The 14848-nt window shown below is 37.9% G+C and overlaps 3 protein-coding genes across 3 annotated transcripts; 2 read left to right on the top strand and 1 right to left on the bottom strand.

Annotated features, from left to right (window-relative positions):
- Positions 1–6862: 6862 nt before the first annotated feature.
- On the top strand, positions 6863–7437 carry LOC101300050. The gene is made up of 3 exons (XM_004298032.1): positions 6863–7027; positions 7126–7171; positions 7271–7437. Exons 1-3 carry the CDS (start codon positions 6863–6865, stop codon positions 7330–7332), a joined length of 273 nt encoding a protein of 90 aa, XP_004298080.1. The 3' UTR covers positions 7333–7437.
- Positions 7438–8152: 715 nt separating this feature from the next.
- Positions 8153–10524, bottom strand: LOC101299762 (F-box protein At3g07870-like). Its single transcript, XM_004298031.1, has 3 exons — positions 9391–10524; positions 8459–8574; positions 8153–8276 (listed from the first exon to the last, which is right to left on the bottom strand). Exons 1-3 carry the CDS (start codon positions 10522–10524, stop codon positions 8153–8155), a joined length of 1374 nt encoding a protein of 457 aa, XP_004298079.1.
- A 3153-nt stretch (positions 10525–13677) lies between these two features.
- On the top strand, positions 13678–14205 carry LOC101299471 (uncharacterized mitochondrial protein AtMg00810-like). The gene has a single exon (XM_004298030.1). It carries the CDS (start codon positions 13678–13680, stop codon positions 14203–14205), a length of 528 nt encoding a protein of 175 aa, XP_004298078.1.
- Positions 14206–14848: the final 643 nt, after the last annotated feature.

Here is a 14848-nt window from a genome sequence, read left to right as displayed (position 1 = left end):
AAAACTAGTTTTTATGTTATTGTACTTTTACTAGTTTCTTAACTTTGAAAATATTATGTATGTTCAATATTTTTTTTCTTCAAATTCTAGCCGATTAATGTCATATTGGAGATTTGGAGTTCGAATATAATATTACTCTTTTGATTATAAATTGAAAAATATCAAGAAAAAATTTCTAACTTGATCAAAAATATCTAACAGAAAATAAAAGAGAACACGTAAAGAGAGTTGTGAAATAGTAAATATATAACAATTATATTAAATAACAAATTATTATTAGTTTTAGATATTGAGGGTATCTTAGGCAGTTTGTAATGTGTATTTATTATAATATTGAAATGAAAAACTAGATGAGTAGTGTATTAAGTAAAATGTGTGTATTAAGAGATTAAGGGTGTGTATTTAAAATTATTTTTTTTCCTATTCACAATTTGAGAAAAACTTCTTGCATTTATGATCAAAATTCAAATGATTAAGTTATGTGTAAGATATCTTTAGAGTGAAAGTTAGAGTAAATGCTAGGTTTCTCTCTCCCTATTCTTAGCAGCATTGTTGCCGTTTAGACAACGGTCTCTACTAGTCCGCACAGATAGTGGCTCATACGCAATGCCCTAATCTGTTGACGACGAGTCCTATATTGTTCATGTTAATTTAGAATGCCTGCACAACTTGAAAATTTTTGTTCCTCACCAAGATCCACGACAACTCTTCCACTCAAAGAGCACCAAAAATGTTTTAGGTGTAAGGCGGAATATGTCCATGGTATTGGTAACATACAACAAGCATTTAAAACCGGTAAGGGAATCCTCATCACTGATAATTGTATTAGTGTATTTGTGAATGCAACATCTCGCATAGCGTGTGTCAAGATCCACTCCGAATTTTACCCTAAAATCCGGAGTAAGTCCTGCGGGGACCACCTCTAAAGAAGATATTACCGAAAATTCGGCATAATCTCCCTTGAAAATAGACAACCATTCCTAAAGAAAACCTGCAACACTTATAAAATTTCTCAATCCAACCTTAACTTCTGGAGCCTACATGCTCCCCAAACACAACACATCACCAATAACAATAACAAAATCAACTTCCAGATCAACACATAATTATCCAACTAAGATAACATACAACTTCCTTTAAATAATCTAAAATGCAATCAAGCCTTCGCCCACAACCGAAATTGTCACACCCCAATTTTCGAAGGATAATTTTTAAAAATTTGGGCATGATATAACTCAAAACTAAGACTCCAATACCTGCTCAACAATCCCAAACTAAACCCAAAAGCTGGAAATATAAATATCAACAAAACTCATCACTGAGTTAAACATTACATCTCCTTATTTACAACTTCAAAAGTCTAGTAAAATGAAGATGCTCACACGAGCTTAAAAAAAAACTTACATAATATACAAATAAAATGTACATCATCTAAACTCCAGCCACTATGCCTCTGCCTCAACCATGTTGATCAACACTTGTAAGTCTAACCCCTACATCATGAATTGGTGCACCGGGTTGTAAACAACAAACCCGGTAAGCTAAAAAGCTCGTATGAGTAATTCTCAAAATTTACTCAACATCTCCAACACCACATAAGATAAAACCGGTAATTCCTGCTTTAGAACTTAGTTCAGGAATCACCTCAAAACAATAAAATTCAAAAGAGAGTAAATAAGAAAACACAACAATTCACAACAATCAAAATCATAAGTGAATCCTGCAAAAAGGATAGTTCAGGAAATTCACTAAAAATCACACAATTAAGATTTAAAGAATCTCCTGCATTAAGCATAGTTCAGGAGATATTCAAACAAAGAAATAAATTACAAAAATTAAGAAAATGTTAAAACCATAAAACCAATACTTTTACAAATATACATGTGCCCATGAGTCCTAAATACCAATAAGGTATCTCCCATTACCTACAACAAACACATGTACCCATGAGTCCCAGATATTAATAAATATCTCTCATGACCTACAACAACAATTTATGTACCCATGGGTCCCAGATACCTTCAGGTACCTCCCATGACCTACACCGACAGACGGACTAGAGCTCTATTCTTAACCGTAACCAATTACCCGGCCAAAGGCTTGGAACCCAGTTTGACTGTCCAATATCACATCACAAAATAATAATAGCGTCATAACTTTAACCAATCACCCGATTAAAGGCTTGGAACCCAGTTTGACTATCTAACTTGTTTTATCTTACCTATGAGCCGTTGACGATCAAGCTCATTTATTTTTAAAAACAAACAATAACGTATACTTAAATTCAACATCATCAACATCATCATCATCATCATCACAATCATCATCATAGCAACCACAATTATCTAATTGCATAACATTTAAATCATCATCATTCTTTAATTCAACATCATCAACAACACAAAGAACACATCATAAAATTATATCTTTCCACATAGATAAAATTATATGAATAAATCTAGATATTTCCACAAGAAATTATCTATCAATCACCAATAAAATTATGATCACGAGGAACTTAAAATAATCATAAGGAAAACTTGTTTTATCTTACCTATGAGCCGTTGGCGATCAAGCTCATATATTTTAAAACCTTTAAAGACATAATTTTCTAAGTTATAAGCATCATCATCATCATAATCATCAAAATCATTATCATCATCATCATCATAATCATCCAAAACATTATCATCATCATCAACAAAACCAACATCACAATCATCATCAAAATAAATAGGTCTCAAAGTGGACCTTGGTGAGATTTTACTCACCTTTACTCCCGCTGCGTCTTCACACAAACAGAAGCGTCTAGCTCAAAACTAAACTCCACAAGTCACCCTGAGGTTTCGCCCCAATCGGCCGGAAACTCGCCGGAAAGATTGGGATCCACCACCACCACTCTCCGCCGTGAGTCGAGCTTCAAGACCACTAGGGATTGAACGAGGACGTCCAATACTTCCTATCCCAACCGGTTTCAGCCTTGCCGTCGCCGCCGGAGGTGAGAAAACCGGTCGGGTTGCAATCCGGGTCGCCGCCCTCACTGTTGGCGCTCGATCAGCGCCGATCCGCCCAAGTCGTCTTCACTCACCAACACAGGGAGGCTTGCGCCGAGGAGAGGAAGATTTTCTGACCGGTGCTGTCGTCTGGGTCGGCCGGAAAATCCGGGTCGGGTCGGGTCGGGTCGGACGGGTTCGGGTCGGGTCAGGCGGAAAACTTTGACAATGAGGGTGAGGCGCGAGAGAGAAGGGGAGAGAAAAAAAAATGGTTTTCCGGAAATGAAACGAGAACCCTAACTTTTTCTTATTTAACACAAAACCCCGAAAAAACACGAACTTCTGCTGACCACAACTTCTTCCTACGAAGTCCGTTTTACGCGTGCCGCATGTCTACGAACTCGTATCACCAAGCTCTACAACTTCCGTGAAGGAAGTTTCTAGAGAAACCCAACTAATAAAAAGCCAACTCTTGACCCTTCAAAACAAAAAAACCGTTCCGGGCAATTATGCATCTAAACACTTCCGCTTTTCCTTCGAACCTCAAAACACACCAACTTCTAACTCGAAAACTCCAAATGATATTAGAAACTAATATCAAATTTCCGGGGTATTACAGAAATAATATTATACAATATCCCCAAGGGAAAATCAGAGCTACTAGACACTAGAGGAAGTAAGAAAAACACTGGTAGGTTAAATAGATAACCTACTGATGAAAGGTGATGGAAATGCGGGGGACTATGCCTCGCCTCCTACTAGATCCAACCCGAACTCTGCAGACTGGGCATTTTAAAACGAAGAGCCCAGGAGAAGACATTTGAAACCATTAGAGTGAGTGGACAAAAATAAATTTAAAAAAAATAATAATAAATCTTTATGCTTTCCCGATTTAACTTCTATGAAAAAATTAACGACATGCAACAAGCTCAAAAGCTATAACCAAATTTTCCAAAATTACCAAAACGTGACTAGCCACGCTAGTCCCAACACCTCGTAAAAATAGAGCCTCTTAGGCTAAAATAAAATATGTATATATTACACTCATCATATCCTTTGTATGAATTTTCTTTAAACAAAAAAGACAAATAGAAAATTCATACAAGGCTACGACGCTTGCGTCTAACGCTGACGTCGCACCATAATGACATTTTACCTCATTATGGTGGAAAAGACGGTGTATATATATATAAACGCGCATATCCCCTATATAAATTCTTATATTTATATAGGGCTACGACGATTGCGTCTAACGCTCACGTCGCACCATAATGAAATTTTACCTCAGTATGGTGGAAAAACACGTATAGCTAGCTAGCTAGCATTTCTTTATATACATATTGTTCTCATAAACATCCAAATATGAATATATATACTCACCGAAATTCTCAATTTCGGTTGTTCTCTAACAACACAAATCATTTCGCATGCACATTATTTAAAACAAAAGTCCACTCACAAATTAGGCCTAAGCCTGATGTCGATCTGGGGCCTTGTCTGCTCGAGCCTCCTCACGTCCTGTTTCAAATATAATATTAATTTCCCAGCCGAAATTCTAATATTTACACAAAATAGGCAAAAATTAACCGAGAGCCATAAACACGCTCATCTTTGCCTAACTTCGAAATGGCCCACACCTCAACCCTAGAACCAGCAACCGCAACTACATCTTCCCACAGTTTAAACAACTTTAATCCAACTGCTGGATTCTACATTAATTAACCGCCAAAAATACCAAGCTTCGGAAAATCCCAAACCTAACCAAAACTCATCCAAAAATTTCATAATTCACATCAATAAACTCCACTTAATATTCCACATTTAAAACCATAAAAAATCTCCCAAACAGCGGCGGCCGGAGGCTGACTCCGGCGACCTCCAATGCCTATGAAATTTTGACAGAATCTTCCTCTCAACTCTCTCTACAACTTTCCTAACTAGCACAAATACCAATTCCAAGCCTAACTAGGTCAATCGAGCAAAAACAACACAAAAAAACCCTAGAGCTTCCACTCACCGGTTCTCCTCACTTGAAACAAACTGGACCGAGTCCTTATAGGGCAAGACAACTGGGTTGGAGACCTTCAAAACCATATAAGTCTTGCCCGGATTGGTGGCCGGAGGAGGAAGTTCCGACGACGTGAAACTTTGGACAGTCGGACATTCCGGGCCCGATATCTCTCTCACGGCGGCGCTAGGGAGCCTCTCACCGGTCTAGGATGGGAGCTAGGTCGGAGGCCGACCGTTTGGGACCGGAGCGACAGTGGATGGTGGCCGGACGACGGCCGGAAAGTCTGGCAACGGGAGGACTCGGGGAAGAGAGAAATGGTTTTTGGGCCTCTAACCCCAAACCGACCAACACTTAATATATCAAAACCTAACTCCAAAATTTACACCCCAAAATAATACCCTAATAAAAATAAAAAAATTACCTTTTACTAGCTAAAATTTATCATTTTTACCGTCGTCATATTTTTCTCCTACGAATAATTCTCCGTAAATAACCGTCCCCCAAACCCTTCTAGGGACCAATAACCTATAACCTTAATGACGGAGACGGTAAAATTCTTATTATAACCAAGTTAGTAAATAAGGTAAAAATTTAAGGGTCGGGATGTGACAGCATGAGATTGTTCGCATTGGGTCATGCCCTCACGGATCGGTTCTTGGGCTTTTAACCCAAAACATGTCTCACTATGAGAAGGTATGATTGTCCATATAAGGCACATCACCTTCCCTCCCTAGGGAGATGTTGAATTTCACAACTCACCCCTTTTAAGATTTCGTCGGCATACTTTCGACCAGGGAGGGCTTAAATACCATTTGTAACACACTATATAGCGAGATATCAGCCCTTTTAGGCCCCATCCTCACTAATTTGTTTTTGGGGTTCCAACCCAAAACGTGGTTCACTATGAGAATGGATGTTTGCTTATATATGTATATTGCACATCACATCCCCTCCCCACAGGGCGATGTTCGATCTTAAAGTGAACCTACATTAAATTTTGCAACAAAAGACAAGTTAAGATAGTGTCTCGTTTGAAGGAGTAAAAGATTGATCATTTGGTTGGATTTTGTAAGAAACACAAGCGGGAAGATTTTAAACAGTGAAAGTTAGCTACTGCAGACTGTTGAGTCAACAACTGCATTGTTTAAGAAAACTAGCCAGGAAAAATAGGCTCGTGAAGTCCATTAGTGATAGGGCTCAGCTCGAGTTGTAGCTCACTTGTAATGAGGTTATGGTGTTACTCGGTTATAACCACAGGATTCATAGGATGGTCATTGGGTACATGAATTGGTCGGGGTTGTGATTGTGATCTCTAATCGTAGAATCGTTGGTGTTTTAGTTACTCTAGTACTTCGTGTTATCAAAAATTTAAGGCAAAAATTTAATCTAGATATATTACTTTAAAATGATTTAAACAGTTAAACATGGATTAATGTGGACATAGCGAGCAATCCTAACATATGATGATGAGTCACAAACTCACAATCTAATGCCTACATTTTTTTTGGTATAAAAATTTAAAAATGATGGCTAAGTTACTTACCACTTCAGCACCCCGAGAGCAATTTAGGTATGACATATTTTTAAAATATGTTTTTCATAAATTAGGGTTCAAAAAATAGATCTCTTATTAAACAAAAGAATTCCTACAACATCTTACCTTTTTGCAGGTTAACATCCTTCCACTAGAGTGACTAGACTAAACCTTTTAGGTAATGTCCTTATTTATGGATAGACAGAACTCACAGAAGCACCCTTTTTTCCAAAAAAATAAAAAAATTACGGATGCATCTTTAGCTTTTATACGCGTCGTATTCTCGATGTATGAACGAGAGACAACCACAACGAACCCATAAAAATGGGGGAGAAACTCAGCAAGATGACCCGACCCGAAACCCAGGCAGAACCAAAACCCAGTGACCAGTCCAAGCCGCCACCGCCGCCTCTGCATTCGGAGGTAGAAGACGACGATGAGAATGTCAAACAGCTCCAGGAGTGTTCTGCTCTCTATCTTTCCTTACAGGTAATGCTCCCACTTTCAATTTACATTTTAAAATCCTAAAACCCTAAACCCTGAAAAATCATGTGAAACTGAAAACCCCCTTTGTCTGTGGCTTGCAGGATTGCCTTATCAAGAATGATAGGAATTGGAAATCTTGTCAATTGGGTATGCATTGTCATCTCTTCACTTTTTCCTTGTTTCAATTTTTCTGGGTTTTGATCCTTGCTTGGATGATGTTTTTGTTTTGTTAATGTGTTTCTTCAGAAGTTCAAGCCTTGAAGCAATGCAATGAGAGGAAGAAGAAGAATGTTGAGAAAGAAAAGTGAGATCATAGCAAAGATGTGTTGCTGACATCAAATTCCCTGTTATGTATGATTTTTGGATTTTGTTGTTTAGATGGATCTATAAATGAAATTGTTGAAAACTCATAGATATCTCTGCATTTACAATTGTACAGCGTTCTGATTCAGCTTCCATAATTTCTTTTAACCATAATACTATCCTATGTTCATGTGAATTGAAGTCATCTAACTGATAATCCAAAAAGATACCAAAGGTTGTAGATTTTGGAGAAGTTGCTTTCATTTGGCTTTTCGCCACTTTTCCTAGACATCATCCGTTGTAACCAACACGTAATCATTCAGAATGTGATAGTAATATCAATCCTAGTTACAGCACTAATCATGTTCTTATGCATAAAGACATTCGGTAAGGTTGGAGGAATTGCATATGAAAGAGATAAGTAGAACATCTCCTGGTTAAATATTCTGAAAAAAAAAAAAAAATTAGATATTGATAAAAGCTCTCACTAGTTAAGCCATGCATTTAGTCAATAGCAGATCGCCAAATAACAAAAAGAAGATTTGTTCGGTCTTTGCTAAGAAACTGAAGCAGAGTTGGTTTGGCATTACAGAAACCATTTACACAAAACATTGTTGAGACATTGCTGAGATGAATCCAAGTTCCCACTACATGTAGCTGACGCAATCTCAATCCTGCAAGTTAGATCAGAGAACCTTAAGTACAACCATGAAATAAGAGTAAAGAAAGCAATAACTGAAACAGCAACCAACAGATGACACAAAAAAAATCATCTGCTCTGAACTATGATAACTCACAGGAATTTTTGGATCTAGGACGACCCTCTTAAGCTGGCAATCCAGAGCCTGAGTTAAGTTTTTTGGACTTTTTGGGGATGCCAGAATTGGCAGTGGCGCAGCCACTGCTCCCTTCACCAGAGGCCTTCTTAGAGTTCTTTTTGTCTCTTACCCTGCACGTCAGAGACATAAACCAGGATGAATATCTTAATCCCATTTTAAGAAAACATTTCATGTAGCTACAAATTTCATGTAGTTAAACAATAGTTTGAGCAAGGAGCTCTAGCCAAGGTAATGCAAGCGGACAAGCATATTTTCAGAATATTTCGTACTTCTATCCATAAAACTTATGCACCGAATCTGTTGTTTATCTCTCAGATGAACGAAGTCTTCCTTTGGGTAAATGCTAATTGACTGTTTCATTTTATCCTTGGAACCCTTATAAGTACCAACAAAGTGTTTTGAGTATGTCTATAGCATCAATTTTAGATGAAACTCAATCACCCTGTAATGCTCTACCATTCAGCAAAACTCAGAGACAACAGATACTATAGTCATAATCTATATATATCAACAAAGTATTTACATGCTCATTGACTAATTCATTATATCCTTGGAACCCTTACAAGTATCATCAGTGTGTTGAGTATGTCTATAGCATGAATGTTAGTTGAAACTCAATCACCCTGCAATGCTCTACCATTCAGCAAAACTCGCAGACAACAGACACTGTATTCATAAGCTATATTATTCTAGGCATAAATATCTTACCACCTGAATTTACTGAAAACTAATTGTAACAAAAGTAAATCTAACAAATCTACATAAAATAACAAAAGACCTGCATATTCCATAATGTTAAACAAATAGAGACCATATATCATGACTCAGCATTCATATGCTCGTGATACAAGTCATACAACCTATTTTGCTAGAGCTTGTGATACAACTTATTTCTGTGGGTGTAGAAGTGCAATACATTTTCCTACAGAAGCATCAGCCTTACACAAACAAAAAGCAAAACAAAATTTTAGCGGAGAAACTGTTAGTGATGAGAATATGGGATAGGAAAAGGTGTCGAATGGATGAGACAGAAGTGCAGCTACATTTATGCTTGTGTCTACGTATATCTATCAAAATAGTTTTAGTACCTTTTGATATCCTCTCCTTTCGCAACATCATGGAGAGAAAAAAAAGCACGGGTTGTAACCAATTGCACGAAAGTTCGACTGAGTACGAACAACTCTAGTTTCCCTCAGACGCGTTTTTTTCCTGGTTATAACAAACCACAGTCCAGTCAATGTAGGACAACAGGATTTCCCCATTTCGCAAAAACACCAGTGGCTCATAAACATCATTGTCAAGTTGCCTTGGATACAAGCCTTCAACGACCAGAGTTTTTCTCCAAGACTCTTGGACACCATACTCCTTCATAACCCACATGTCAAACTTACTTGAATCATAACCATACACACATATAAACAGACAACCATCAAACACTCCCAATTTCATGTCAAACTTACTTGAATCATAACCATACACACATATAAACAGACAACCATCAAACACTCCCAATTTCAGACAGTCTTTAAATTGCTTCTGAAATGGTGTAAAGGAACCAGGTGGGGGTAGTGTGCGGAACTCTTCTGTTTCAAAGTGAAATGCATTTATCAACTCCAATGTTCTTCCACTGGAGGCAAGCCAATGAAGAGCTCCATGCAGAACAGCATTGAATGGTGCAAACTGAGCAAAGTCCTGAGGAGTTTTCCCAATGCTTTTCCAAACTCCTGTACCAATTGTGTATATCCGAGCCCCATCCTCATCCTTGCGGTAGTCTCCGCATGTTTGCAGCACCTTGTATTCCTTGGTCACCGCACTACAACCAAGTCCGATAAAGCTACAGTACAGCCTCCCCTCATTAGCAAGCGGAAGAGCGATGAATTCACCCAATATCGGATTGCACACATACAAGGGGAAGGGGCCATCTATATTGGGACCAACCTCAGCCAAAAGAAGCAAACCATTGCATGAGTTGATCAACTCAAAACAAGAAAGGGGTGGTAAGCTATTCTTGGTACTAAATCTCATTTTCTCAAGGTGGAATTGAGAATCAGCAGATTCTTCAATTTGGGTATAATCAATTATCCTTGATGTCCTCTTTTCAGGGTTGGTATTGATCAGTATCCCAATGGGTGATTTAGGAAGGTGCACAAAGGAAAATTGAGGGTCGGAAATAATGGAAAGCCAGGATTTGCATACGCACCTGCAGTTGAGGAGGGGCTTGACCAAGAGCCTTGAGAGAATGTCGATGACTAAGGCCTGTGGAAGCTGTTGGAATCTGCAGGGTCCTGTGGGTTGCCATTCTTCTTGTTCTTCTCTGTTGATGGGTAAATCTTCTGCTACTCTTTTCCTTCGTCCCATTGAGGGTCTCCTTACTTTTCTCTGCAAAGTTGGATGGTTTTGGAGGAAACTGGGATTTGGGTAATGTGGAGAGGAGGAGAGAGGGTTTGTGCTTTTAGAAGAAACCCTGATTTGGGCCAAGAGTGAATGAATTTGGCGGGTAGATTTGCCGCGTGAAACAATGAAAATCAGCTTTTCTTTTCGTTTTCTAGGCTTTCCACTTTCACTTCAAATTGGAAAATCACTCCATATGATTTAAAACAAAAAAAATATAAAGGAGGGGATTAAAACCAAAACCTCTTAAATTGACTATCAAGTGAAAAAAGTTGTGTCTTTTGTTTTTTTGTCGATTAACAAAGATTTCATTAAGAAACACATCGCATAGACTGTGATACTTTACAGCTTAATTATTACCACAATAACTTATGCGTTAACTGTATTGGTGACATATATCAAACTGATCTGACATAGTAAAATAAAACGTTGTAGGAGAAGTGATCATGTTTAGTTCACAATAAAAATGGTCACAAAAAAACTAATCTTTAACCTTTTTCTATTTATTTAGATTCATATTTTGTTCAATTGATGTGTTTCTTGTGTTTTCAAGTTAGGAATAAAGTGAAGAAAACATTCAAGTTGTGCATAACACATGCAGTCAGTCATCTTTGATTGGCTGTATTTATCAGCTCTCATAGAAAGCTCTGGGTGTTTCATACCATATATACACAGAGAGGTCTGTGAGTTCAAATAAAGATCGAGTTCAATACATGGATAGAAAGCTCTGGGTGTTTCATACATGCCTGAAAAGTTTCAGCTTCAATGGACTAGTGAAGCTCCCAGTATACAGGTTTGAATAGGTAAAGGTCAAGCCGTCAAGGTGCCATCTTTTTCTGTAATTTATCTGCTTTTTATCTAATTTGCAGTGCTGTAGTTTTTGAACCATTGGGAGATAGAAGGTTTACTATATACCCATGGAAAGCTTGAAACACCATCTTTCACCTCCAACTAAAATCTCAGAATTCAGTCGTTGTATGCAAAAGTTATAAGGGTTGGAAGTTAGCTTCATGAAGCAAAATTTTGACATACAAAAGTGCACCTCTCGATCATCTTTTCTCTAGGAGCTTATGAGGTTGGTGCCTAACTCATTCTTCTCCAAAGGTCATGAGCAGATATAGGAGACCTTTTCTCAACTTCTTCACCTTAATTATATACAACCTTTTGTTTTGTTTGCCTCTTTATGCTTATAGTATTCATTGCATGCTCTATATTTTTCCTACACAGAGGACTTTAAGTGTGGGGGAAGAGTTATTTTTTTCCATTTTTTGACACAAAAAACTGTTAAATGATTCCACCACACTTAAGCCATACATTGTCATCAATGTATGAAAATTATAGAGCATGCTATGAATAATAACAGCATATAGAAAGGCAAACAAAACAAAAGGTAGTAAGGGGAAAAAGTTAAGGAAATATCTCCCTTGTAGATCTCCCATGCTCATGACCTTTGAATAAGACTAAATTAGGATCTCAAAGTACAAGAAAACCTCGACTTCCTTACATTAGCTCCTTGTGAATGGATGGAGGTGTATGGAGGGAGAGAGATGAATTGGGGTGAAGGTAGATGTCTTGGTTGAATTAACTTGCATATGTATATATAGAGGAGAAACCCAAAGACGTCCTGTTGAATTAGGATTTGTTTCCTAGTATGTGTTGATGTAGGTTTCCTCTTGAATTTTCTCATTGGTCCACGTCATCTTGGCTGTAATATGTCCTCAAAACCAGATCAAATATGGAGTAAAAACCTTTCAGAACTCGTTCAACAAGATTAACTTCCAAACTCTCATTTGATACGAAATAATAATTTGCGGCAGATTTATCTTTGTGCACTACATCAGCCATAACGTTCTATAAATACTAGGTATGGACAAACTGTAAAATATGCTGGAAACTAGATATCCGTAGCTTTCCAACCATATATAGCTTATAATCTATTTCATTGTGAGCTGCTCTCACTCCTTTGTCGAAATCGACTGATCTGCACATGCAGATTTAATGATTTCAGATTTCTTGGTCTGAAAACAAGATGTTTATATGCATCAACCCCCTGGTTTTGTCGACCCTGATCAGGTTCCTCTTCTTTTACTCCAAAGTGCCTAAAAACTATAAACTAAGTTAAAAACCGATAAATTTAAGAGATTAACAGAGAAAAATGTAGAAAGTTTATTATTATAAACAAGACATAATATGCACCGAACAAACAGTAAAATAAAAACGTTGTGACAAGAAGTGATCATGTTCAGTTCATAATCAAAACGGTTATGGTATGAATCAGTCTAAAAATTGATTTAAAAACTTAGGCAACTAAGTAATATCAATTTTTTTTTCAAAAAAAGAAAAGAAAAAAAGTATTAGCAACTTGGGAAGCAATGCAAACAACTGGCAATTATAAGGATTAGCTAATTAATGGTAATTCCCAATATTAATGTTACTACGTACATCTTCTACACAAATCAAGCATATATGCATGATTCCAATCAATCTTGATCTTCCTAAAAGTCTTATATTATTTCGTCTTGTAATGAATGTGTGCTTAGTAAGTCGCACCAGTTACCATTTCCATCCAATAAAGAATTTGCTTCATCTCTCTTTGATATAATACACAGTGATGTTTGGATGTCCCCAACCACTTCTGGTCTCTCCGTCAACTTGACGTCAAGAATGCCTCCTCCAAGGATTTCTCCATGAAGATGTTTATATGATCAACCCCCTGGTCTTGTCGACCTTGATCATCCCTCATATGTGTGTAAACTTCACAAGTCTCTTTACGGTGTCAAGCAAGCTCCCCGTGCTTGGTTTCATCGCATCTGTGCCTTTCTTTTATCGGCTGGGTTTCTACAAAGTATGGCAGATCATTCTCTCTTTATATTTCAACATGGGCAACACACCATATTCCTGCTTCTCTATGTGGATGACATTGTTGTTACTGGTAGTCATGACTATATTGTCTAGAGTTTCATTCATGCTCTTAGCTGCGGTTTTGATATAAAAGATTTGAGTCCCCTACACTATTTTCTTGGATTACAGGTCTCCCGTTCATCCACTGGTCTACACATTGACTAGCTCAAATATGCCCATGATGTCCTCTAGAAGTATGATCTTCTTCTCAGTCAACCTATGAGCACACCCTTGGTAGCCAAACCTCCACTCACTGCCTCTGATGGCAATCCATTTGACAATTTGATAATATTTCGTGAGATGGTTGGGTCTCTTCAATACCTGACCATAACACGCCTAGATATCTCCTTCGTTGTCAATTTTGTTGCACAGTTCATGAGTCAACCCCGCACCACCCACCTGATGGCTGTCAAGTGCATTCTGCGTTTTGTCAAAGGCACCCTTGACCATGAACTCTCATTTCATCCTCAACATCACCCGGTTACACTTTCTTCTTACTTTGATGCCGATTGGGCCGGCTACCCGGATTCTCGTATCTCTACCTCTGGCTATCTGGTCTATCTTAGCTTGAATTTAATATCATGGTGCTCCAAGAAGCAACCAACAGTGGCTCGTTCTAGTGCTGAAGCTGAGTACCGCTCCCTTGCTCATGCATCCGCTGAAACAACCTGGTTAGGCTATCTACTCCTTGGTGTGCAAATTGCTCTTCCAATTATGCTTCATTATGACAATTTAAGTGCAACATAAATGACCTATCTTGTTTTCCATGCCCGAACTAAGCACATAGAACTTAACTACCATTTTGTTAGTGAAAAAGTTGCTCTTGGAAGTCACCGTGTTTATTACATTCCAGCTATTAACCAACTAACTGACCTCCTCACCAAACCTTTCCACAAGCACCGTCATAATGCCTTGTGTCTCAAACTGGTTCGCCCAAGACCGCGCCGCTTTGTTTCCCGGGGGGGGGGGGGTGGGTGTTACAAATCAAGCATGATTCCAATCAATCTTGATCTTCCTAAATTGATTATGGATGATTATGGAATCATCTGTTTATATTTGTATTTATTGGTATGCTTAATTGTAGGTATTCCTAGAATGTCAACACTAACATCTGTATATATGCAGAGGATGTAAAATCAATTGGATCAAGGAAATTCAGTTTCTACACCCGATCATTGTAGAGTACACAGAAACTATGTTAAAGTAAAAAGGGAAAATGCCCATTTGGTCAAAAATAGCAAAAGTAAATCCCACTCCAATGAAAATCTTATCCTTGTGCCCATTCTAATTATTCTTAAGAAAAAGACGCTATTACCCTGTCCCTGTGTAACTAAACCCACTCAAATCTCATCTCTTTCTCCATCTCTCTTATCTCAATTTGGTTCTCTCT

This window comes from Fragaria vesca, linkage group LG4 (assembly GCF_000184155.1).
Source record: "Fragaria vesca subsp. vesca linkage group LG4, FraVesHawaii_1.0, whole genome shotgun sequence".
Taxonomy (NCBI): domain Eukaryota; kingdom Viridiplantae; phylum Streptophyta; class Magnoliopsida; order Rosales; family Rosaceae; genus Fragaria; species Fragaria vesca.
This window is presented reverse-complemented; position numbering and strand designations above follow the sequence as displayed.